The sequence below is a fragment of the Betta splendens genome, chromosome 4 (assembly GCF_900634795.4).
Source record: "Betta splendens chromosome 4, fBetSpl5.4, whole genome shotgun sequence".
In the NCBI taxonomy this organism is placed as follows: Eukaryota; Metazoa; Chordata; class Actinopteri; order Anabantiformes; family Osphronemidae; genus Betta; species Betta splendens.
Genome location: NC_040884.2, coordinates 24,138,661 through 24,164,214, shown reverse-complemented (window position 1 = coordinate 24,164,214; position 25,554 = coordinate 24,138,661). Strand labels below are relative to the sequence as shown.

Here is a 25,554-nt window from a genome sequence, read left to right as displayed (position 1 = left end):
CACATGCGTGTCTGCTGGGACAGCACCTTTGTGTCAACACTGTACTGTACTGCATGAGGTTACGCTCATGCTGTCTCTGATAACCTTATGTTCCATTATCAGATTGTTAAAAAATCTCCAACCTGGAGAGAAGCATTTACAAACGTGAGATGTGTTCTGTCAAAACAACGCAGAGCTCCTAATAAGATATGATTATAATGATTTTACCCATCATCCTTACAGTAGCTTTCCACTGCTGGTCTCCTGCACACACTGCCATGAAGTAATGAGAATATATATTTGGCTCATATAACAGTCAGCTATATTCTGCAGTGGTGCATGAATATACTGGTGTATGTTCTTGTTTGTTCTGTTTTTATATGTCAGTTGAACAAGTAATAATCTACACATGTCAGTTCAGATTAATTAGTCGCTGACAGCTTGTGACTTTATTCAGTTCATATGACTGGTTTTACTCTCTATGCAGAAATGCATGTACAGTAATTTGAAATGTATATCAAATTACACTTTATCTACTTCTAGTAGAATTAAGCCTTCTAATTAATATAGTATAAAAGTAGTATTTAAACCAAGTAACACTTGACTTACAGTCATAGCAGTTCAGTAGTCTGAGTAACAACCACTACTTCTGAGCGAACGGATTGATTGATTAGCTGTTTATGTGAGTGAATGAAACTGCAGATTTGTAAAATTAGAGATACCATTTGTATAAAGAATCAGTGGGCTCCTCATCACTGGGGAGAAACGTCTCTGAGACTATTAGATGACCTACAAACATACACCCCGTGCTGTATGTATTTGCTGTGCCACAATCGCTGATTAATCAATAGCAACTGCAGCAACAAGTGGCTGTAGTTTTACTATTAGTAATTAAAATATCTTCAGTCTTCAGTGATTGTCTTTGAAGGACAGAATAGAACTTACTAGAAGATAAACTGATAAACTGTTCGGCCTCATACAAAACTTCTACAATTATGAGTTAAGTGAAAATATTCAGATCGAGAGATTTTATTGAACTTTCTATGTGGAAAGTAGTGGTACAGTACAGTAATAGTGATGAAGTTGATAGAAGCAGTATTAATACAAATGAGCCACAATACAAAGAAAAGAGGGTTCAGCTGCAGACCTCCTCCAGGCTGTTTGTTAAGGTTCTAACACGCGTTCTAACATATGTGCCTGTCTCGTCTCTATCCTCCCGTTGCAGAGAAACAACATGACATGGAGATTTTGTCTCCGCCTCTTAAGGAGAAAGAGAAGAAGAAGAGGCCGATGTCACAGATCAGCGGGGTGAAAAAGGCCACACAGAGTCCCGGCTTAGCGCCCGCCTGCATCCCTCGCTTCGGCGTCACCACGCCGCACGAGAGCATGCTGGCCAAGGTGGCGTCACAGCGCCGCACCGCAGCGCAACGCACACATGAGCACCTACATGCGCAAAGCGCCGCGTCTCATACTTGTCTGTTCATCTCCAGGAAATTGAGGACATTAATCGCTGGGGTCTGGATATTTTCAAGATAGCAGAATTTTCCGGAAACCGTCCTCTGACGGTGATGATGTACTCTGTCTTCCAGGTAGGAGGCAGCTCAGCCTGGAATACACTCACTGCATCACTATATGAACAACAGCAGCGGTTTTAAACAATAACTAATCTCTCTGGCAGGAGCGAGACCTCTTAAAAACCTTTAAGGTCCCAATCGACACGTTCATCACCTTCATGATGACTCTGGAGGACCACTACCACGCCGATGTAGCTTATCACAACAACATCCACGCCGCTGACGTGGTGCAGTCCACGCACGTCCTTCTGTCCACGCCGGCGCTGGAGGTGAGCTGCCGGCGCTGGCGCCTTCCAGCCCCGGGGTCTGCATGGTTCTGAATCTGTGTCTTTTGTGCTCGTTTGGCCCAGGCGGTGTTCACAGACCTGGAGATCATGGCTGCTCTCTTTGCCAGCGCCATCCACGACGTCGACCACCCAGGAGTCACCAACCAGTTCTTAATAAACACCAGTACGTTTCGTTGTGCAGTATTTAGTATTTATGATCATTAGCATTTCAATCTACAGCTGAACCACGCTTCCCTGTATATGTGCAGGTTCAGAGTTGGCGCTGATGTACAACGACGCGTCGGTGCTAGAGAACCACCACCTCGCCGTGGGCTTCAAATTGCTCCAAGAAGAAAACTGTGACATCTTCCAAAACCTCAACAAGAAGCAGAAGGACTCCCTCCGCAAGATGGTGATCGACATGGTGAGATGGCTGCACGGTTCAGGAAGCGCTGCCGAAGCGCAGCGTGGAGCACAACATTGCGTATTCTGTTTCATAAAGACACCAGTGTGGCTGTCGTCCTCAGGTGCTGGCCACTGACATGTCCAAACACATGAACTTCCTGGCAGACATGAAGACCATGGTGGAGACCAAGAAGGTGACCAGTCTGGGAGTCCTGCTTCTGGACAACTACTCTGACCGCATCCAGGTGAGAGGTGCCGGAAAGCACTCCATGGTGTTTGGCTACTGCTTAATGTAAAATTGTAATACATACAATAATAACATAAAGTCATAAATCACGACTGGCTAATTTTAAAGCCATTACATACAGTATGAATCACATATGGCAGCATTGATAATGATGGTACACTGAGTTTCATGGAGATGTTCACAACCCTGTGTTTCCACATCATTTATTCAACATTTATTCCTACACAACAAACTGAACAGCTGCTTGCATGTGCAGCTGGGATGTTAGTGTGAAAGTGCTGCCTCCTGCTGGACAAATAGGCGTCACTACATCTGAGCTGAACGACTGGTTGTGCTGGTTCAGACCGACTTACCTTTATCTGGTCAGCATCGACCGAATAAAACAATTATAAACTATCCAGTTATTATTATGTTATACCAGTTATTGGCAGTGGTTATCCTTGGTAGAATGCGGGGCAGCACACCGGGCTCAGCTGACTTCAGGGTCAACATCCCCCCTGAATCAGGAATATACTAAAAGCACATCCCTATTAGTACAACATGAGCTGCAGGGACTGACTGAGCGTGTCCCCTCCAGGTTCTGCAGAACATGGTCCACTGTGCCGACTTGAGCAACCCCACGAAGCCACTGGAGCTGTACCGGCAGTGGACGGACCGCATCATGGTGGAGCTCTTCACCCAGGGAGACCGCGAGCGGGACAAGGGCATGGAGATCAGTCCAATGTGTGACAAACACAACGCCTCCATTGAGAAGAGCCAGGTAACACTTAGAGATGTACTGTAAATGATTCAGAACCTCACAGGAAGAGGAGCAGTTTCAGTTCTCTGACTATAATCATCTGACATGTCACTCCTGGGATTGTTTTTTTTTTTAAATTTTCTTGTAGGTGGGGTTCATTGACTACATTGTCCACCCGTTGTGGGAGACCTGGGCAGACTTGGTGCACCCTGACGCCCAGGACATTCTGGACACACTGGAGGACAATAGGGAGTGGTACCAGAGTATGATCCCTCGCAGCCCTGAGCCAGCCAGCCCCGAGGATCACCATTCTGAGGTGGGGCCGGGAGGAGGCGCTGCGGGAGCAGGAGGCTCCGTACCATCCGGAGGCGGAGGAGACAAGTTCCAGTTCGAACTCACTCTGGAAGAAGAGGAGGAGGATGACGAGGAAGGAGATTCTGACCTGGAGAGCCCTTTGGAGGAGGAGTCCCAGTCGTGTGGGGAGCCGCACCGGGACTCGTCCTCGTCCTCGCTGTCTCCGGACCCCAACAGCAGCAGCCGGTACCGCCCGCCCTCGCCTCTCCCGCCCCGGACCCTGAGCCTCGCTGCAATGTCTGTGCGGAGCCCTCACCCTCACAGGACGCTGGCCTCCCCGGGGCAGGAGGACACAGACAGGGAGCGAGAGCTGAGCCCGGAGGGCGATGGGGTGGCCTGTCTGCGCATGGGGACGTAACAGCCAGCACCGCCTGCCACCCGAGAGACACAAGTGCTGCGTGTAGGGAGATGGAGGCAGGGCCTTTACCAATAATGTCTGTAAAATCACCACAGTCCCTTTACCCTGGAGACATGGTCTCCGGCCAACAGAGGGACGTTCCCCCTCTGACTCATTTTATTTTTCATCAAGAACTGTTTTAGCCTCTCTTTGAATGCCCGATAGGCCTTCGTGTCTCGCCCTGCTTTGCAGTAGCTACAAGCTGGGATGGTCCCAGACAGACACTGCTTGACTTTACCTGGGAAGAACAGCGGAGCCGAGCTGCGATAGTCACAGGAACACAAGGTAAAGGAAACGTCTTCCTTCAACATAACTGCTGGTGACACGCGGACGCGAACAGAGAAAGAGGACTGTGGTGGTTCGACAGGGTCTTTTCTTTGATTTTGCACCATAATTTTAGTTTATATGAACTAAGTGAGTCTGAATGAGAAAGGGTTGTTTGTTTGAGAATGATGTGAAAGATGAATCATTTTACCAAATATAAGATGTAGGTGAGCACAGAGAAAATCGATGGACCTTAACCTCAGGGTATGAAGAGAAATATAAATCTTATGTAGCACGGATGTAGTGGGCACCCCTGACCTGCCCCCGACCCAACCAACTGTCCTGTATGATTTACCTCCAAACCAGAGACACCTGAGACTTTGTTTGACCTGTGCGTCTCTACTTTTAATTCAAACCCTTTAATAGAAGATTTGGCAACTGAAGCAATCAAATAATATGTATTTAAACCAGCTTGTAGCGCCACTGAGATAAAGACTGTATTACAATCTCACCTGTTGAGAAAACAAACGACACCATCTGTACAATTAGTTCGAGCTTTATTTTTTTACCTGAGATGATGTTCAATGGTGTCGTCGTCCTAGCTTTTGATTTTCCAACCGTTCCCTGTTGTTCATTTGCTGGTCTCGTCTGTGTTTATGTGCTTGAAAAGCATTTTCTATCAGGGTGCCTCCGGTCCGCAGTAGCACTTTACCGTCTCTGCCGTTCAGCTCTTCTCTTCAGTCACGCAAAGGGCTTCACCCACTGTAGGCCTACTGATCACACAAACACAGAACAGGACGCCTGCTGCCGGGCACCGAGCGGTGGGAACAGACCAGCAGCTTGTGTACTGGTTGTGTGAAACCAAAATGTGTACTGTTGGTCATCTATCACTGGAATTATAAGACTCCAGGTGTCCCATTTGCACCTGAGTGATGTGAACACTCCAACAACTGTGGAAACAAGATTTCAGCAAGAAAAAGCAAGCGTAAAGCCTGTTTATAGCAGACTTTAAACCATGATGCAACTGATCAACTTTCATTAGCGCTTCCCTGCCTGGTACACAAGTCTTGCACCCCCATAAATTAGTAACCAAGCCCGATCTAGAGATACTGTAGATTGACGTATGGAGCTCCTTCAGGAAGGATCTTATAATTCCAGAATGACTGGTCACTTCCCGGCCTGGCTGACAGCTGCTGCATAGAGGAACGAGCACAGCTTCTGACAGAGGAACTGCCAGTAGTTAAAAAGGCTGATCGCTAGTGCTCGACTGGGATAACGGTGTGCCATAAGTGTTGAAAACACACAAACACCTGCCAGCCTACGATGCTGTACATTTTTACACTAGCGATTTTAACCTGATGATTGTATCGAGGTCATCGACTTTATAGTGTTAGTTTTTACGAATGATACATGTTAACTGTATTTAAAGCAGACAATTTAATAGATTTTGTGCGACTTAGGAACCGTCTGTTCAGCCCTTTCCTAATCAGATAGCTGAGACTTGAGAATGTATGTAGATCCAGACGTTTTCTTTCTGTACCAAGTTCAGTCTAGAGCAGTGTTTGTCGCCGTCACTGAGGTAGAAAGACCAGGGAGTACGCAAGCACTACACAAGATACGATGCACTTCCTGGTCATGCCGTAGTAGAAACACTAGTCTAACAGTATTTCATTAACTCAGCTAGTAAGCTTTATATAAGCCTTACGTGTGATAGGAGAGGTCGGAGCCTGGTGTTAAAGGATCGTTATGCTGCTTTTAACATGCCGAGCCTCGTTTGAGTCATCGTGATCCTGAGAGGTTTTGCAGGTTCCTGGCTCACTATTAAGGCCTGGTGTTCCATAAAGAAGGAGAAAACAGTTGAAGCATTACAAACATTATCTTATTATACTTTCTTTATTCCAGGCCACACAACACATGCAATTACTTTCTTCTGTACAAAAAATGACCCACGGATGCCGTCACATGATGAAAACGCGCCAGAGACCTCACCAGCAGCTTCAGCCTGTCCCAGCATTTACTTCAGTTCTACACAGACTTTACCTCTAGGGCCTTCGGGCCAGAATGTCAGATCCTGACGAGTAGATTGCTGCTGTGTTAACACTTCGTGGCCTTTGCTTTCACACCATTCAAACAGTAACCGTTACGCTATTTTACTTGCACTAAGTGTAAAGCTCTAAAAACAGCAAGGAAGGAGCTGAAGCACCGTCTGGTAACTGCGCGTCCTGCAGTACAGACCGCGTTTCAGTCAGCCCACAGTGGAACGAGTGGAGGTGTCGGCATGTTAAAACCAGCACCGTTTGTCGTTAGAAACATCAGTGCCATACAGTGTTAAATGTGTTGACGACCGTTAATGTTCATGCTGTCTTGTTTTCTCAGCCTCTGTGTTGTGCAAATTATATTTATTCCACAAAACGTGTCTGTCGAGACAAAGTACTGTAACATAGGACATTTAATTTTACTGTATGTTCTGGAGCCTAAAAATCAAGTATATATACATCTGCCACTCCAATGTTTTTGTCAAAGAAAAATGACTATATTTTTGTTTCTTATTTTAAACCAAAAGAGTCTCGGGAATTCAGGGTGTTTTAAGTGGAAAATGCCAATAAATTATATGGAAATTTATAAAATAATCTTGTGATTATTAGATAGTTTGACAAGCTGTTCACCAGGTTCCATTTGAATACAAAAGGTACCTTAACGCTGCTTCTGGTACATTTGTATGTGACTGGTTTTCGTGTTATTTGTTGTTTCCAGCAGAAGCTTCTGTCCAGTCTGACCGCGGCTCCAGTGCAGGCTGGAGGCTTCACCCTGTCGACACAAAACACAAACTACGTCACACAAATGTTTATAAGAAAGAAACACAATCACGCTAATTACTTTATATACATTTATACCAGTTACACTGACGAAGAAAACAGTTGAGTTTTCACCTTGTAGAGTTGGCAAACCAAGTGGAAACGGGACGACATGGCTTTGTTCTCCTTCTCCTCTGTATATTCCTGCAACAGATGAATATGATTATTAATCTATATACCTTTTAGTTGCCACTGAACAATGTTTGAGATCAACTAACACAAATACTGTTACTTCACACTTCACAGTGATATCACCAAGTGATATTACTGTTTTATTAGCATGTTTTCTCATAAATTAGTTTAGTATTTTAATTGTTTGTAACAGTTGTCCATTACTTCAAATTTCATTCCAGACCAGCAAGAACAAGGCAGCAGAAAATAAGACATAAGAATCAGTCAGAGGTGAGAGGTACAGTATGTAAGTCATAAGAAAGGTCAGAAGTGGTCAAATCAAAGGAACAGTAGCAGCAATAGGGACTAAAGAAAAGCCGAAATACCACCGTCCGTCTTTAATGCATGACTTACCAGAGAAATAATGAGATCAGAGATCTTTGATTTACAAGGATCTTAGCGTCATCATCAGGGTGGAATTACAGTATGACTCGTATGCTAAAAACGATCAGCTCAGTTGCTGAACAACAGCTGAAGCTGCAGGACCTATTGTGAAGGAATGAATAATGCTGATGGAGTAGAAGGTTGCTTTTAATGAGAACTTGTTCATTGGGAGACAGGAGGCATGAATCATGTCTGACGGCCTGAACGTTTGATAAGCCAGTTAATCCAGACTGTCAGCACAGCCCATTTACCCCATTGAGGCTGATCCAGGGCATGTGCTTGTGAGCTGGTTTCATGTCATGCATGAGTCCATATTCCAGACCTTCTCTCACACAGGACTCAATGCCGGACACCAGCATAGAGCTGGAGGCACCAAACAGCAGATACAACAAGCTTCAACTAACATTGTACAGCAATACAGCACAAATCCAAAGACTATATTGGCATTTAAATATCAGCTGTGCATATTTACACGTTCTGTAGCATTAAGAACATCTGCAACATCAACCTCCATGCAGTAGATGATGCAAAATGCTAGGTGTCCGGTAAGATGGAGGAGACAGGCCTGAGGAACACAATTAATTCAGCATCATATTTAGTATGAATTATAATGTTACAGTGCTACAGCACAAAAAGCAAACCTCGATCAAGTTTCCCTCCGTGCTGACAGGTGAAGGGAGACTTTGCTAAGTTTAGCTCCTGAAAGAGAAAGTGTCAGTTCTTTAAACCTACTCATGATGATGTTAGCTTAACGTGTCCATTTTGCATAACAAGAGGATTAAGACCAGCTTGCCTTAGCATTCCCATAAGGAACGAGAGTGACAGTCATGATGTCCTGCAGCAGCATCCAGGGGGGAAGGAGCTGCTGGGACATGAAAACTCTGGAGGCTGGACACAAACTCTAATAGTACAGAGTGACAGATACAGGAGGGACTGTCTGGTTTGGCCTGATAGCCTTCACCTCCATGCACTGCTTCTGTACCTACTGTACATATGACAGACACAGCAGTGTAACAGCAGTTTTCTTAAAATGGAGCAAGTCCCTTTTAATTTCTTACAAAGTACTCCACAATGTGACAGATTTGATACTGTATTCAATTTATCATAACCAAACTTTGTGATTCAGTGTTAAAGTGAAATGTTTGTTCTCCGTGTCTGCCTTCAAATGTCTTTAACCCAACTGTTTGTGCCTGACCCAAGTTGCTCTATCAGTCACATGCAGAACCACCAGTGTTCAATTTCTGAAGCCTGACTTTCATTTCAGATAACTGCAGAGAAATTAAAAACTCCACTGAACTCAGTCTACCGTGTTTTAAGGCAATGCTGATAATTAAAACATCATGGTTCCTATTAGTATTCCAAATTTTCCAGCCAAAAATAGAAAAATAAGTTGTCTTTTGATATTATAGAAAAAAATAAGTGCAACTGCAACTGTGTTTAACTACCGCTCTAACAAACATTGGGAAACTTCCAATCCTCCACCTCAGATCCAACACTATAACATGAGTTATGGAGTCAGCAAGCACATGCAACCGATATACAAGCATAGAAACAATTATCAAAAATATTAAATTCCCAGTTTAAAAATACCCAGTATGACCCTTCTATAATTTTTTTTATTTATTTACATATTTTTAGTGGAAACGCAAAGCCTTATGGGTTGTTCAACACCGACCAAATGCTAGTTTTGTGTCTATTGCAATTACAAATAATATTTATAAATTTTATAACAGATGTAGCAAAAATTTGTAGATGAAAATTAGGATTGGACCTAAATCATAAAATATATACTTTCATAAAAAGCCCTATTTGAAAAAGATGAGTAGTCGCAAACGGACGCCATATTAGGTCTGTTTACCTGAATACACCTACTAAACTTATGTGCATTTCTGCTCATAAAGTCTGAACTCGCTGAGGGCGCCTACTCTAACTGTAAATATTCACATATATATACACATTTACATATATATAACTTCGGGTTTGGAGCTAATTGGTATTGAGTAACCAACCACACGTGAAAATCATGTTTATACAGTGGAAAGTAGCTTTAGCTAAGCCAGCGTTAGCTTAGTGCTACGTCTAAGTGTCTGGGAACACTGGGAGGATCATCGGAATTAAACATCGCATGTGCCATGAAACGAGGACACGGCGACCTGATCTGGACCTGGATGTGGCTGCTCCATGCAGAAAGAAGCACTGAGAGGTAAACTGCAATAGAAATGCTAACTGATAGACTAGGTTAATTTACTGTTCTTCAGTGTAAAGAAAGGAGAAGGGAATGTTTTGATGATTTTACACTAGTGTAAGGCCACGCTTAGTGAGTGGCAGGAGGTGTGCATGGTACATTACTTTCTGTTTACAGTATGTGTCTTTGACCACTTTTTCAAAAAACAAATAAATTAAATAAATACAGTAGGATGACAAGATAAAATCCAAGCAAAACGACAAATAACGACCTCAATTTTATTTAGGGATTTGAAAGTGCATACATGTAAGTTGTTCAAATTTTACATCATCAAACATGTTTGATAATGATAATTTTCTTTATCTATGACACCTAAAAGAAACACAAGCTACTTTACTGCCAAGTAAAATGGAATACTGTTTTGTTATTGCATAATAAATACAGTAAATGAACATTTTGCAAAGTATTTTTTCATAACAATAGGCTATCAACCAAGGGCAGCTAAATGCATTTCATTAAAGAAATCAAATCCATACAACCACAATTAAAAACAAAAAGTTACAGGAACATAATTTTTATAGAAACTATAGTGATTGTGATGTAGAGGTATTTAATCATATCCACAGCTCAAATATAAGCAAAACATTTCTAAAGAAAATATTTCTAAATACACTATGTAATGTCCTTGAATTTTAAACATTGATGTTGATAATGAACAACTTCTAACTCAGTGTGAAATGGAAAACAAACAGCACTCACAAAATGATGTGGTTTACTTTTAACAAACGTTTGTTAGCTTCCAATGTGTTGTGGCATGAAATTGGAATAATGTCAATTATAGAAGATATTTAATAAGTCTGCAAATGCATATATCTGTGACAAGCTTCATTCTTTTTGACCCTAACTGCAACCAATGTTTCATCAAAACCAAATATGAAACCAGTTCAATACGTACTCAAGTTCAAATCTTCTCAGCTCTCACATCAAACCTACTGTACCTTCATAGCCACTTCCTTCACACCCTCCAAGAACCAAAATATAACATTTATATAAATGTTATTTCTTTATGACAATCAATTATCTTATCATCTTTCAGGACATTAAACCTAACATCAATCCAACTCTAACATCACTGTACTGTACCTATTGGTGCAGATGCTTCTTACAGAACATTATTTCTAAAGATATCCAAATAGGTCTATTTTGTTTACTCAAACAAATGTTTCTAGCTGTTTTTATGGTTTTGCTTAGACTAATTTAATATTCCATGCCACAAAACATAGACTCTAGCAGAGTTTCAACAAATATAGAGACAACAAATCTTACTATATCTACATGAACAGTTGTGGAAGTAAAACCTTAACCTGCTTTTAGTCCAAATAACAATATTCATTATACTGTAGCTGTGAATAATACTACAGTATAACTACACAACTACTTTTTTACCAAATTCAATTTTAAAACAAACAGTTGCATCAGTTTTTTGCCGTAACACATTATCTTTTACAGTAACTTAAAATTCTGCAGTCATAAGTACATCAAGACACACTTTGTATGACATGAGACAGTTTTCCTGCAAAATGGTAATCATTTTAAAACATGTTTTCAGTACTTCTGGATTTCATTTTGTTTTGCTGTTTTGCGCAGTGTTTACATGATGAAAAAAAACCATTAAACGGTCATGACAGAAAATAACACACTGATCACAAAAAACTAAAAAATACTAGGATATCTAACTTTTCACAGCTAAACACTATTAAGAGGTCAGCTCATTAAAAAAGGAAAGGGTTTTAAAAACTCATTTTAGTGCTTTATCAGGTGTCCAACATACTGTAACAATCTCTTCAGCAACATCTCAAAATTTAGCACCACCACCTGCTTCAGTAACAGTGTAGCTATTCACAGATATATGTAGTAGTATCATAGAATCTCCACATGAGATACTTATGTGCAAATACTATGCTTTTTAATCTAAACTTTAAGGAGCAGGGATTCAATTTCCCTGGTAAAAAATTAATTATCTATTATTCTATAACATAAATAATATTTTGTAGTATTCACAACAATAAATAAATAAATTTACCATGTTGTACCATGTTGTGTGCAAAACATATATCGTAAATAAGAAGTAATAGACGCTTTACAGTTTCATATTTAACTTTCAGACGCTGGTGGACGCTGCATGCATTACATCTTTTTTTTCAATGCATGTATGCACAATGCATGTTAAATAGACTACACTGCTGTAATTACAAATCTTTTCAGGCCTTTATATACAGGAGTGTAGTAGTACTTTTGTCCAGTAGCATTACAAAACTGGAATAAAAGCTTTAAACCTAAAATTTATCCTAAATTGATTGTGTTCCTTAATGAATTTTGTTATAAATGTAATTTATTTATTTTATTTACTATTTATTTTCACATTACGAACGATGCAATCATCAGGAATTTTACCTGTATGTTAGACCGTATTTTTGAGGGATGTTCTCAGAAGTATGACACACAGAGCACGTATAATGAGAAATTCTTTGAGTAATGCTACAGCACTATTCATACTGTGAGTGTGACTTGATGTCAGGGAAGTGCATTTAAGAAAAAGTACAGCAAGCCTAGCACCAATGACAAAACCTAAGCAAAAAGGTATAATATATGTTCTAAAGGTGATAGTAAACTTACTGTATAGTAACAGTAACCAGCCTAAATGTCAGTGATTTGTAATACTGTACGTTGCTTACAGATACCTATCTAATCTGTTGCTGGCATGCGAACATTTACACCTTTTCACTGCTACAGATAGGAGAGATGTCTATTTAAATGTGCTCCTAGACAGGGAAACAAACATACATACATTTAAAGATAAATACTTTAATCAAACTTAGGTAAAAGAGGAATATGTAAGACTATTCCTTTTTATGGTACTGTTACTAAAAATTTATTTGCCAATGCCATATTGCAAGGACATTGTATTTGTCCTCTAAAATACTTGCACCACATTGTCTCCAGTAAAAAAAACGAACACACAGGATTCCCTGTGTTAGTTAGACTTCAATTTAAAAATTTCATTTTTGTAATTCACTATTTTGAATATACCTCATACTTAAAGAGAAGAAAACAATGTCTGTGTCTGTGTGCCAACACTTTAAAGAAATGATTCTTATTTAAATAGATGTTATGGTAACAGACACAGTTTGGTCCACCATTACAGGAATTGCACCAGCTTTTGGATGGTAACCTTTAAGCTACCTACTGTATGCTAGCAGGCCTGATAAATTTAACTTCTTTGGTCAGTTCTGCTATTTACTGTAGAATGCTGAATGCTGTGTTAACACTAGCTTTTTATGTATGTTTTTATTGTTTTTATTTCTTTGTTTTCCACTAAACAATAAAATAAATGTTTATGCAACTCCAAGACCATCATAATTATGAGCCTCTGTCTTTGTGATATTGTAACAAAATTCATATACATTTTTAAATCCTGAGATGTAAATCTTTTTCATTTATATATCTTATCTTGCTAATTGATACAAATTCAATGTGGCAAAGAACACAGGAATATGGTCTGTTTGATTTGATGATTATGTATAGTTTTAGATTTATAGTTTTAAATATAAAGATTTATAGCAGTAGTCCCTCTTTGAGTTTACGTGTGCTATTGTAGACTTATATCCAGCTAAACACAACCTCAGCATTTGATTCCTCAGAAAATTGTTGTCTACAAGAATAATTTAATGACTGGAACAAAATCACTTAAAGGCACTTTTCTGACTTTCTCCGACAGAACTGCTGTACGACTTTTACAGCATATTATCACTCCACATTAGGCTACAGAACACTTGTCATAGTTTTGAGAGATTACTCCATCTAAAAAACGACTATGAAAATAGGTTAAAACAGTAAATAAGTCATTAACCAATCTAAAAATATGACTTTTATATTAATTTATAGATTTGATAGATAGATATCATAGATTTGTAATCTACAGATTAGATTACATATGTGAAGTATTTTCCGTAATAAATATATCACACTGCTTGCGCCTTAGAATTGCAGTATTTGCCTGTTTCAAATCTTCTTTTTTCAATTCAGAAATTTCAGTTGTTAATGCTTGAGTTCATGACAATGCCTATATTATTCAATTCACTTTTCTGTGAAGTAGAAATAAATTACTCATTTGCAGTGATGTCCTATTTGCTGAATGAAGACATGGCAAAGCAACACAAATACTCAATGTAATGTAAAATGTGTGCAAGAAAATACTACCTAAATAAAAGTTTTCCGCCCGTAATATCAACATTTGAAATTGTAATAGTGCATACACAGAACTCTGTGTCTATGTGTAATTTTGTTTTGAATAAAGTGCTTATGAGTCTTCTCCATTTTAACATTAACCATAATGAAGACGCGTTGGTTAGTGCAGAATCCCATCCTGAGCTCATTATTTTATTTTAAGATATTTATGAAGGACACAGAAAACTACTTAATAAAAGCCTAATCAGTGTCTTTTCTTCACTACTTGCTGATCAGTCAACAGTAAAACAATAAGGGCCACAGCAAAAGAGATGGATCTAGATAATTGATTAAGTTTTTTAAAAGCTTGTTCTTAAATATTTAGTGCCTGATTTGGAGGATAAAATTTATACAGCGCACTACTCATATGAACTACTCATATCATATGAATGTCTATTATTGTATATGATTTATAGAAACTAGTGGAATGGGTTGCCATAGGTTGTCGCGTTTGTAAATCCCTACACTGTTGAGAATCACTGTTTTAATTTCAATACAGTCTCAGAGGATTTAGTGACCCATGGGCAATAATTAAGTAAATGAGACTTTAACTAGTGGTAATAATTGCTGACATTCCTAATTAAGCATAAATCTACTTTGGTGACTTGTAATCTGCTGTTACATCATAGCAGTGTTGTGACCTGTTTTTTTATTTAGATCTCTTGTAAATATTTTGTGTCTTGTCTTTGTATTCTGACAAAACTATCCGTTAGCTTAGTTCAAGCTTGGTATCAGTGTCCTTATTGGTGTGTCTTAAGTGTGAACACAGTGACGCTTTGGGAAAGTGCCATAAGGTAGTGTGCTGGTGTGTCTCAGCTGGGCTGCTGGCTGAGAGCGGGCCAGGCCAGAGTTACATTCAGCTGCTGGTTATGTTGTACCAAGGATGTGTGTCGGTAGTGGAGAACTAGCTCTCTGAGTGATGAATACAAGTTGTAGGGCTCAGCGAAGCCATATCCTGTGGACGTCCTGTTGATCACACAGTGCTTTACATCCCCATCCACACTACATGAGAGGAAAACACTTTCAACATGATTTATAGTAATTACACAGTTAATGGTAAGGTATTAAAATTATGTTGAATTTAAAAAGCAAGTAACAACTATTTTAAGTATGGAAACACCACACCAGTATACTCACACAACTGAGCAGGCAAATGAGCCTCTCTGAGTCTGACTATCTCTGATTAGGAAGGTGCCGTCCCTCCTTCCCCTCAGCAGTTCTTCTGCTTCCCTTCGTTTCATACAACCAACATACCAGGTGCTTTCCTCCTGATGCATGTCATCCGCTAGGGTGTATGGGCTGAAAGAGGAAAGGTTAAAAAAAATTAAAAACTAGCATGTATTACAGTACATACTGTACTTTACCTGCTGCCTAGAAACCTGGCACAATGATGAATGATGTTGAAAAATGACACCAGCAAAAACTCTTTAGATAAAAAGTCAGCATAATTTTGTAGTATGCAGATATTTTGGCTATTTAAAGTCTGATATAGTCCAAATTGCATTGTAAGGATGTTTTCAAAAAGACAGTTTATACAGTGCCACGATTATGTTTTGCCATCTAATGCAATCCCATGCTACTGTATAGAGCATGGAAATGTGAGACTTTAAATTTCCAGACCAGTGCCGATGATTTGCCTAAAGAAACCAGTGCGAGACCAGTATGAGACCAGTTCACAACAGCTCAACAGACAACAGTCTCACCTTTTTTTTAAAAAAAACAAAGCAGCACAATAATACCACTACGCAGCATATGCACTTAATATATAACTAACTTAAGGTTTATGTTATGTTCATAGATTTGCTTATATGCACATTTTGGTAATAATGAAACACTATGACTTCATACTCACTCTTCGTCTTCATTCTTCATACCCAACCATTCGTTAATTTGGCTCTGCCTAGTGCCTTGCTGGCTCAGCCATCTGCAGGATAGACAGGACACAATTAAAAGGGTGTGGACATTCGCAGAGCATGCTTTTAAGTTATTGTACATGCACCTCCTCAGTTCCATTATGTTCCTAGTTAATAGTTTCATGTTCTGCCTGCAAGTGAATTTTAAGGCTACAGCTATTGCGAGTTCTATTGTGTATATTTGTTTGTACTGGGCACAAGGCCACAGGCTGTGGTTGTGAACCCTATAATAAATCAAAATTACGATGGCTTGAGTACAGCTTGTAGTTGATGAAACCATTACATTTTTTTATCATGAATAAAATGCCTTTACAATCTAGAATGTGAAGTACTGAAGATTTAAATTTACAGCAGATATTGATCTCTGATCCTTCTGAGCTGCACAAGGTCAGGTTTCAGGCTGTTTATTTTTTTGTCGACTTCCATATGAACCAGCGCCTTCTTCCAGAGTTCTTCCTCAAGCTTTTTCTTGCTGTTGTGGATCTCCTCGACCTTTGACTGTAGCTCATCTGGGTTACTTTGAATCCTAGAACAAGAGAAGGGACAAAGTAATATTTTAGAGTCCGTTTGCTGTGAGCAGTTGGGAAATCAGCTTTTGAGAAAAAGTGCAAAATAAGGGAAATGGGATGTAAATAATGAATTGCATGTATTAAACATACTTGTCAGTCTCTGTGCTGTTGTCCAAAGTAAGGAACATGTCAATGTATTCTTTGCTGTATCTCTCTTGAGTTTCACACTCCTCTTCAAAGATTCGAATTATTTCACTGAAAGCTTCAATGGCCGTCCGCTTACTCTGCAGGTCCTGGAAAGGACAAAAACATATTGCTACTACTAAATATATTTGTGGAGGTTGTTGCTTTTGCCATGATATTGTTTAGTAAAATGTCTCAGTGGTTTGTATACTGTTATACCTGTGAGGTTTGGTTAAACTCTTTAAATAGGTGGTCATACTCTTCACTCTTCTCCTTAAATTGTTGCTGAAATATCCTCAGTTGTTCTCCAACTGCATCAATGTCAATGTCCATCACAGCCTGTAAAAGATGTTTAAGACCTACTCAATATTTGCACTTCATGGACAGATAAATAAAATACGTTTTGTTTTGTTTTTTTATTCTGCTATGGGAAATTTAAGCTTAATGTTATCCATTTATTTCCGTGTGTGTGTTTTGTTTACTATTTTTGTGGTGAACAGTTCTGCTGTACTCTATGTAGTTCTGACTTACACAGATCACCCCAAGAGATCGGAAAAGTTGTACTGTACACATAATAATTGCAGTGCAAAAGAGAATATATAGTACTGTACAGTACATGCTCGTATGTAGCTGTAGGTGTGAACCCACCTGGTGGTATCTTGAAATGGGGTACAGTAGTCTTGTGTCTAGTTTAACGTTGTATTGGGCTAGTGACTTGTTCTGGTAGTACTGGATTAGCTCCACCACAGAGTCATAGGCCAGTGGCTCGGAAAAGCCATATTTCCCCCCATGATGAAAAATCTTTATCAGTCTGTTGGAGCCATCTTTTCTGCGAAGGCCAAAGAACAACAGTTATTTTTTAAGAAAATACCTGCCACAAATGATGTAGTTTAAATAGTGCTTTTGGACACAAGTGACTATGCATAACTTTGGAACTGTTTCAATATACTGTAAATTTCTTGAGGGGTGGGAGAATTGCAACATGCCTGAAATGCTTTGGGTCCTACAGGACTCATCACAAGTGTTCTGGGTGAGGGATATATTTACTCTAACGTGGTCAAGAGCAGCCAGGCAGCATCATATGTGCTGGATGTAATTTCATATACTGTATGAAATCTGAGACCTCATATTGTCTCCAGAATGTATCCACACTCACTCTACATGCTATTATCCAGAATGTTTGTCCCTTTTTTACCTGTTACCATGGCCCATTTTTAGCTGTTATACACGTATGTACTGCATGGACTAAAGGTTGTTGAAGAGCGATGTGGAGTGACAAATTAATATAGCAAGGGACAAGTTTAAGGTGTAAAAAGATGGTGTAGACAGTGTTTATTAAAGTTAGTTCGTCTATTACTCCAGACAGATGTTAGATGGATGACTGGAAAATTTGGCTGTGTAGACCGGGTATTAAGTTGCTGACCACCAGAGCCTGGGCCAAACTCAAATCAACAAAGCTTTATATTTGAAACCTTGTCTCTTCAGATTCAACTAAAATTAGACGGAAACCAGGAAATGTATAAAGTTACATGCTCTACCCAGCAAATCTAAATTTAGCTTTGGAAACCAGGAAAAAATATTTGCTGTCAGACCATACTGTATGTATTCAGTTTAAGGAAAACTACTCAAAAAAATAAAAACTACATGTAACTGTAGTAAGACATAACTTGAACTTCTACCTCTACCACCTAGCAAAATTAGCCAGAATTCACAACACATAAAACCTATGTACATTTACATTCTACCTATTTACCTTAGCGTAAGAGTGTATTCTCCTTTATTCTTATTGGAAGCATCTCGAACCAGGAAGGTGCCATCAGGAGTGTTTTTCATCATCTCATTAACTTCCTCTCTAAACAATACACAAAGGACACAGACTTTAGAAAAGCATACAGTGTTTTCAAAAGCTAATAACTGCTGTGTGCATGTGTGTGTATTACAGTATAAATGAATTATTATATATTAGTTACTCATGAAAATATTCATTACCGTGAAATGTTTCCCCAGTACCACTCTGCATCTGACAGCTGATTGTTATCAGCACTGCAGTTACATGCCGCCATGGCTTTGGTAGTTTTGTGCTTGGGTTGATGTGCTAACAAAAGAGCCAGTGCAACATATTACAGTAGGTCACAAAAAATACAGAACAGTCTGCATGTATTGAATCTTATTTCTTCATCATCATCTTTTAAAGATGAACTTTTGCTTCAGCCAGTTTTTATGAATAAAATATATACTTAGTAGACTGTAATAATCCATCATCTCACCACCTATATATCATTATATACCAGTCATTATAATGTCATAACTATGTCACTGTCAACAAATCAAAAAAAGGAAAGTATATATAGATAAACTGAGTTCCATAGTTGAAACTAACAGTTGAAATTCCAAGGCTATACGAGGAGCAGTAAATTGACTAGAAATACAAGATGAGAATATAAATTCTTGCATTCGTTATACAAAATACTGCAGTGTGTTCCAATTATTTTGTTATCTGTTTTTTTAATATTTTATCAAAGTACAGTAATTAAATATGCTAATTGTGTTTTACTTTCTAACAAGCAGAACAAAGACATAGAAAGTACCTCCTTCCTTTGCGACGTTGTTTCTTATGGCAGGAAACGTTTCATGATCAACATGGTAAGAAGGGTCCTGCAGGAGTGTTGTTAGGGTGCGAGACTGAGCCTCCCTGTCATTTTGTCCCATCTCGGACTCCAAGAACTCTGAAACATCAACCGGACCCGGACACAGTGTTACTGCGGATCTCAAATAAGGCCAGTCTGTATTTTGTGGCTGTCCAGCACAAACTGCTGGCCTATTGACAAGGACTCTAGAGGGAGGTATCGTTGTGTTGCTTAGTCTTGCACCATGTCCAGACTAGTCTGTTGACAGGTGACACTGTCTGACTGCCTAAAATACCAGAACTGGCACTCCTTAGTGCTCGGGCACACGCTGCCAGACTGAGTGCTGCGTAGGGGGCGACCTCGCCTTGCTTCGCCTTGCCTCGCCTTGCCTAACAAACAACAGCTGTCTGCACAGAGATTCCACGGTAGCTTGAAGGACTGGAGCTGATGTAGCACTGTGTATGTTTGTGTCTATTGTCTGTGTGTTTGGCATGCACTGTAAGCAGTGTAAGGGGAGAACCTGACTTTCATGCATTTTCTAAAGGCGTCACATTTGTTGAATGGTTTGTTTACCAGTGTGTGTATGTGTCTATGGACACATGCACTAATACATGCATATGCTGAATGGCAAGCTGTTAGCAGTTGATGTAAATCATCCCTTCACCACTTGTGATAGCATGCCTGGATTTGCATTAAATTGCTGTTGCAGACAGAGCTCTATGTTGAAGGAATCAAGACATATGCTGTTATAAAATTAGAAACTATGTAAACCTATTAACCCAAGGCTTACAAAAAAGGTCTGTCAAGACTTGCCCTCACCCAGTAAATATGTTTCTAGAAATTACAGGAGGAGGAGAAGGTTCTGGGTTCAGTTCCCAGGACGGACCATGTGGAGTTTGCATGTTCTCTTCGTGTTCGCGTAGGTTCATTGGTCACTCTAGATTGCCCATAGGTGTGAGTGTGTTTGTGAATGGCTGTCTGTCTGTGTGTGTTGCCCTGCTGGCGACCTGTCCAGGGTGTACCCTGCCTCTCGCCCGTAGATAGCTGGGATAGGCTCCAGCACCGCCCTCAATCCCGCATGGGACTAAGCGGTAGAAAATGGATGGATGGATAATTACTGTATAGGCACATATTTTAGCTTAAAGGTTAATAAAAACTTACTGTAACTATGCCCCTGAAATTGAGTGAACAAGCCTGTTTGGAGCTGGTAAACTCCTGTTAAGGTATCTCCCAGAACTGGAAATCATTTTTCATGAGGTTACCAATGCATATGAAATGTACACAATATGCATTTTAATTAATTAGTTTTATTTTTTGTTATTATACACCCTAAAAAAGTTCAAAATTTTACTTGCAGCTGCATATGGTCAAAACTGGAATTCTTTCACATTCCATTTGAAGGGTTTCTTTAGAACACATCAAAGGCCTTCAGTGATAAAAGGTCCAGTTGCCCTTCAGCAGCTTTGCTTTGGGATATATGTACTTTTTTGTCTTGTCTTAGTCATTATGGATTGATTCACATACAATATGTTTCAGTTTAACCTACAGAACCATATTATGAGAGGAATACAATAATAACATGCTAGTAAACAAAGATGGCAATATGGCAAAAAGGAACGAAAAAGAGTGCTATTCGAGGAAGAGAAAGTCTAGTTATGGCAAATCCAAAAGGTGAAATTTCATGGAGATAAAGTATATATATGATGTAATGTGATCACCTGTACCGCTTAGCACATTATATTTAATCTTACCTTGAAATGCTGGTGAAGTCTCAGGCCTTGAATCAATGGATTTTTTTGTTTGTTGTTGTGATTGATTGCTCAGCGATGACATTGTCACAGGAAATACAGAATGGGACTCAGGATTAACTCCCGTATAGATGGTACTTTCATTGGTGACCACAGCCTCGTCCTTGATATGGAGGGATGCCAGTGATGATGTTGGGAAATCAGGTGTCAGGAGCTTGTTGTCCTCTGTGTAGTTTGTGCTGAAACCTTCTTCTGCCATTTTCACAATAGACTGTAAAATCCAGGTTCAGTAGGATGTTGTTGTTTTTTTTGAGGTTGTGAACCAGCAAGATCCTATGTGCCACAACGCTTCTGATCACATACTATCAGCTTATAGTTGCACTCATGGTGGAGCATAGAGAGGGCGATGGTGCAGAGTTCATGGCTGTCCTGTGTTGTGCAGGTAGAGCATGTTGCTTAACCCAAACCCCTTTTTGAACAATATCACAGAGCAGAGTGATGACATTGCCAGCAGATCCAGTGTTTTCACTTTAACATGTTATACAGCATTCACTGTATATTAGTAGTTTTTTTCTATGGCCAAGCACTGTTCTGCCTCACGGTGATCAAAGGAATTCATATCTGGGATCTATCCAGTAGAACCAGTCACTAAGCAGCTGAGTGCCTGGTTCATGGATGGCTTGACATTAGTTGTTGAGGTGTAAATTCACTGGAAAATGGACTGAAGCAAAACAGCGTGGGTTCATCTTCAAGGACTCTCATTTCACCTTATATCGGTTCACCTAAAACAGAAAGTCACATTTCAGGTCACATATTTCAGACATTTTTATTCCCTGTGTTTTTCAGATGATTCCAAGTGTGTTGAAACCCAGTCATTTTTAAATTAATTTTTACTGTGGAGACCTCGCGCAGACCTCAGATAAATACAGTCACTGGTGTTCTGGCTGTGCTATTTACATGGTTTGTCCATTTGTTGTATTATACAGTAAAGCTTAACAGTGCTGTATTTATACTATATCAATGAGGTGATATTTAATTTAGAAAGAAATTAATAAACAATCTTTATAAACATAGTGGATATTGAATGCGTACTGTAAATACATAAGAAAAAATAGGATAATTAGTTGTAGCTTCGTACATTTAATTTTTATTTATTACAGATTCTGTCTAACAACATACCTGTACAATAACTTTTATCATCTTGAGTATTGCTATCACTGGAATAATCTATAATGATTTCATCCCTGAAGAAAGATGATTGGCAAAAAAAGGCCACGCATCTTTCTCCTGTAACAGATCAGGTCTACTCCAATAGTGGCCTCTTGACAATAAAAAGAAAAAAAAAAACTCTTGTCGTAATACTGTTGTACACTGTAAGACGATATGCAGTATAGCTTTTGGGATTTCATGAGATTTAGCTGGGTCAGCTATATTTTTACATAATGGCAGTACATTGTTGTATTATAAAACTCATTATATGACAAAGAATTCAGGGAGACTGCGGTTAAATCCTTTTTATCTCCCAAGCATTAGGATTAGTCAGCAGTTCTTATTCTCCTATAACCTTTACAATGTGGCATACTGTACTAGTGAAATGATACTGTATTAGGTGGAGGATCATCCAGCTCTACATAGTTTTGTAAATTTATATTAATTAACTTATTTAATGAAATATTAGTTTGCTTGTTTTTTTGTTTTTTTTTTTTATTTAATGACAGTCATCCTGTTGTAACACATAAGGTTTCTAAAAAATATATAGAGATCATAACTGAGGTTTACTGTACTGTATAATGGGTTATTGCTCCTTAAACATATCCAGTATTACTAACATTTAGGCTGGATGCTTTGGAATATTTCTAGATAAGTGACCAGTAATTGCAGCAAACCAAGAAATCCTATGGAGTGAACGACAACAAAAATTGGGTTTTTATCGGTGATGGCATTGCAAAATTAATATATGTCTGTTTCAATGAAAGATGCATCTGCTGTACGAAATCTAAAATTACAATGCAACTTCAACGTAAAGTTGAAGCCTTTGAAATGGCGTCTGCGGTAAAATACGCAGCCATAGCGTACATGGCTTCGTGTACATGGTTTCTATTTCCTGTTGAAGAGGTGCGGAATATAAAGTGTAATTTTGTACAAAGTACTGATCTACGTATTCATCTGGGTCATAATCTGCTTGTTAGAAAAATGAACTTTCTCAAACTATGGTGTGTTTTAATGCTGGCCAACTCCGTAGTGTCATTTGGTATTAAGAATCCATAGACAAAGTTGGACGTTGACAAAATGTCGGTACAAATGTTGCATTTATTAGCTGCATTGTGGTTAAATGCCACATATTATAAGAGACATTGTAAATCCACCATCCAACAAAAATTCTTCATGATAATGTCTTTATCGTGCTGACGCGTTGTTGTTATTTGTACGTGGTCTATCATCGCTCAGTGATGCAACCCAAAAACGGGACGACTGAAGTACGCCATATTTACTAACCGCCTTTTAAGCTTTCTATCGTCCCATACCTAAGCTTGGAATGACGAAGACGTCAAACGGCTACACATGCACAGAACTTTCAGAATGGCAACATCTGCTGTAGTTAACATCTACTGAACAAATAGACTCTCATCAGATAACTCAGCAGTGTGGGACAATAACGCACCTACCTGAGCCAACATAGAAGCGGAAGCCAACGTTTCATCGACATCCACGAAGCGGCAAAGAGAATGTGGCTGGACGCACACGTGGCTCTGATCAAACCAACCACCGGCCTCGGTCCTCACGCCATCCTATGTCCCTCTGCCACCCCCCCACTCCCCCATCCCGTACCGCCTCTCCCCCTGTGCGCTCCATCTTTTAAAGAACCTTTCTACTTCGTTGTTGTCCATCCCTTCTGAGGGGCACTTTTTCCCACGATGCCATTCCTCTGGGTATTTCCTCTTATCGTCACAGATGAATGTCATGTCTTCATGCAAATCAAGCTTTTTCCGAGAAATTTCCTATTTGTTTTTACTTTGCATGCAACTAACAAAATATCCACTGATCTGTCAGGTGCAGTATAAAAAATCTATAAAAATGAATAATTATGTATGAAAAATACATAAAATGCTATAGAATTCAAGCATATGCAGATAAAGGAGAGCACTCCTCACTCCGTAACTCTTTTTCACAGTTTGAGAGCAGTGTGGAGGTACTGCTGGGGGACAGAAGTATGAGAATGAGTCGGTGGGAAAAAAAACTATATAAATAAATAAGGGATGCCACTGTTGCTATACAAAGCGAGGGGCTTAGTGGTCTCCTGAAATCCTATTGGTCGGTCTGTTGCCATGTGCTCAGGAGTCAGCAGAGATGCTGCTAACAAATCAAGGAAATGTTCTAATATTAGACTGTATGTATCTAGGCAGTGGGGAGCCCCTGACCTCTCAACTCTGCCAGCGTTACGTTCCACTTCACAGATCAGCATAATGAAAGAAGTGGTGTGGAAGTAACTGGTAAAAAAAAGTGGCTGTAGACAAAACACATCTTTATGCCACCCCACTTTCTTCCGTGATATTCTTGCCAGTACCGTTATTAACACACACAGGAGAATTATTTTCTATTGGATCTCTACACTATATTCATAAAATGCAATCAATTTACTGTAATTTTTCTAACTAATATCTAGAACATCGGAAAAATGATTTTTAAAACATGATTTTTATACCTCTACTAAGCTCACATACTGTACGTAAGATCTATCTAGCCACCTTTATTGATTTCAATTTTAAGAGCCATTTCACACTGTTGAAAAGCTTATACAGTACTTAAATGCTTTTCCAACAGATTGTGTCTTTGGTAATCTCATAATTACTCAAGTGCAGATCATCTGGTTAAATTATCTTTCTGGAACAGCTGTTAAGTAAATGCTACAAATACAAAGCAGATTAATTAAATTATACAAACTATATGAGGAGGATCTCTGAAATATTGTTTGTATTAAAATATTTTTTAAAATATTGTGCTGATAAAAGCAATGCCCTGCCAGTATTCTGCCGGCATCATGGTACCTTTTCGCTTGGACATGTTAACCTAGACATAAATGAGTTAGGGTCAGGTGACATCAAAACCATGCAGGGAATGGTAAAACAAATACATTTTAGAAATTTGTTAAAGATTTAGGAAACACTTTTTATTTATTTTGTTTATTTTGTTTTATTTATTTCTATTTTATTTGCAGTAGGGTGTACATTAACCACTATATTTCTACTCACATGTATTTTATAAGAATATGCTAAGTCCAAGTATGACACCTATTTCACTAATGGCATTCATCCTCTGCAAACTTATCATGAACATGTGACTGAAATACACAAGATATTGTTAAAGTTGACTGGTAAACCAAGCTAAAAGCAAAGCAGGGGATTGAAAGGCTAATACTACTAGCATTCAGCCCTGCAGAGTTGATTGAGTTGCTGCCTTTTGTCATAA

At 39.2% G+C, this 25,554-nt stretch overlaps 3 protein-coding genes across 3 annotated transcripts in view; 1 reads left to right on the top strand and 2 right to left on the bottom strand.

The window, feature by feature from the left end:
- The window catches only part of pde4cb (phosphodiesterase 4C, cAMP-specific b), a 90,709-nt gene that overhangs the window by 58,245 nt on the left and 6,910 nt on the right, over nucleotides 1-25,554 (top strand). Inside the window, exons 11-18 of the mRNA XM_029149477.3 lie at nucleotides 1,205-1,377; nucleotides 1,470-1,568; nucleotides 1,658-1,822; nucleotides 1,904-2,003; nucleotides 2,089-2,243; nucleotides 2,347-2,469; nucleotides 3,049-3,231; nucleotides 3,359-9,838. Of these exons, the coding sequence (XP_029005310.1) occupies nucleotides 1,205-1,377; nucleotides 1,470-1,568; nucleotides 1,658-1,822; nucleotides 1,904-2,003; nucleotides 2,089-2,243; nucleotides 2,347-2,469; nucleotides 3,049-3,231; nucleotides 3,359-3,922 (1,562 nt within the window). The 3' untranslated portion in view covers nucleotides 3,923-9,838. The remainder of the gene's footprint in view (nucleotides 1-1,204; nucleotides 1,378-1,469; nucleotides 1,569-1,657; nucleotides 1,823-1,903; nucleotides 2,004-2,088; nucleotides 2,244-2,346; nucleotides 2,470-3,048; nucleotides 3,232-3,358; nucleotides 9,839-25,554) is intronic.
- ifi30b (IFI30 lysosomal thiol reductase b) lies at nucleotides 6,920-10,824 on the bottom strand. The gene is given in 8 exon segments (XM_055507643.1): nucleotides 6,920-7,033; nucleotides 7,156-7,224; nucleotides 7,887-7,985; nucleotides 7,988-8,028; nucleotides 8,110-8,200; nucleotides 8,266-8,334; nucleotides 8,429-8,617; nucleotides 10,819-10,824. Coding segments are annotated over 8 exon segments (678 nt in total).
- LOC114854785 (phosphatidylinositol 3-kinase regulatory subunit gamma-like) lies at nucleotides 10,085-24,295 on the bottom strand. The gene is made up of 12 exons (XM_029149485.3): nucleotides 23,754-24,295; nucleotides 21,091-21,869; nucleotides 19,301-19,438; nucleotides 18,702-18,807; nucleotides 18,466-18,564; nucleotides 17,361-17,541; nucleotides 16,932-17,051; nucleotides 16,680-16,822; nucleotides 16,370-16,546; nucleotides 15,960-16,031; nucleotides 15,245-15,406; nucleotides 10,085-15,109 (listed from the first exon to the last, which is right to left on the bottom strand). Exons 2-12 carry the CDS (start codon nucleotides 21,344-21,346, stop codon nucleotides 14,920-14,922), a joined length of 1,644 nt encoding a protein of 547 aa, XP_029005318.1. The 5' UTR covers nucleotides 21,347-21,869; nucleotides 23,754-24,295; the 3' UTR covers nucleotides 10,085-14,919.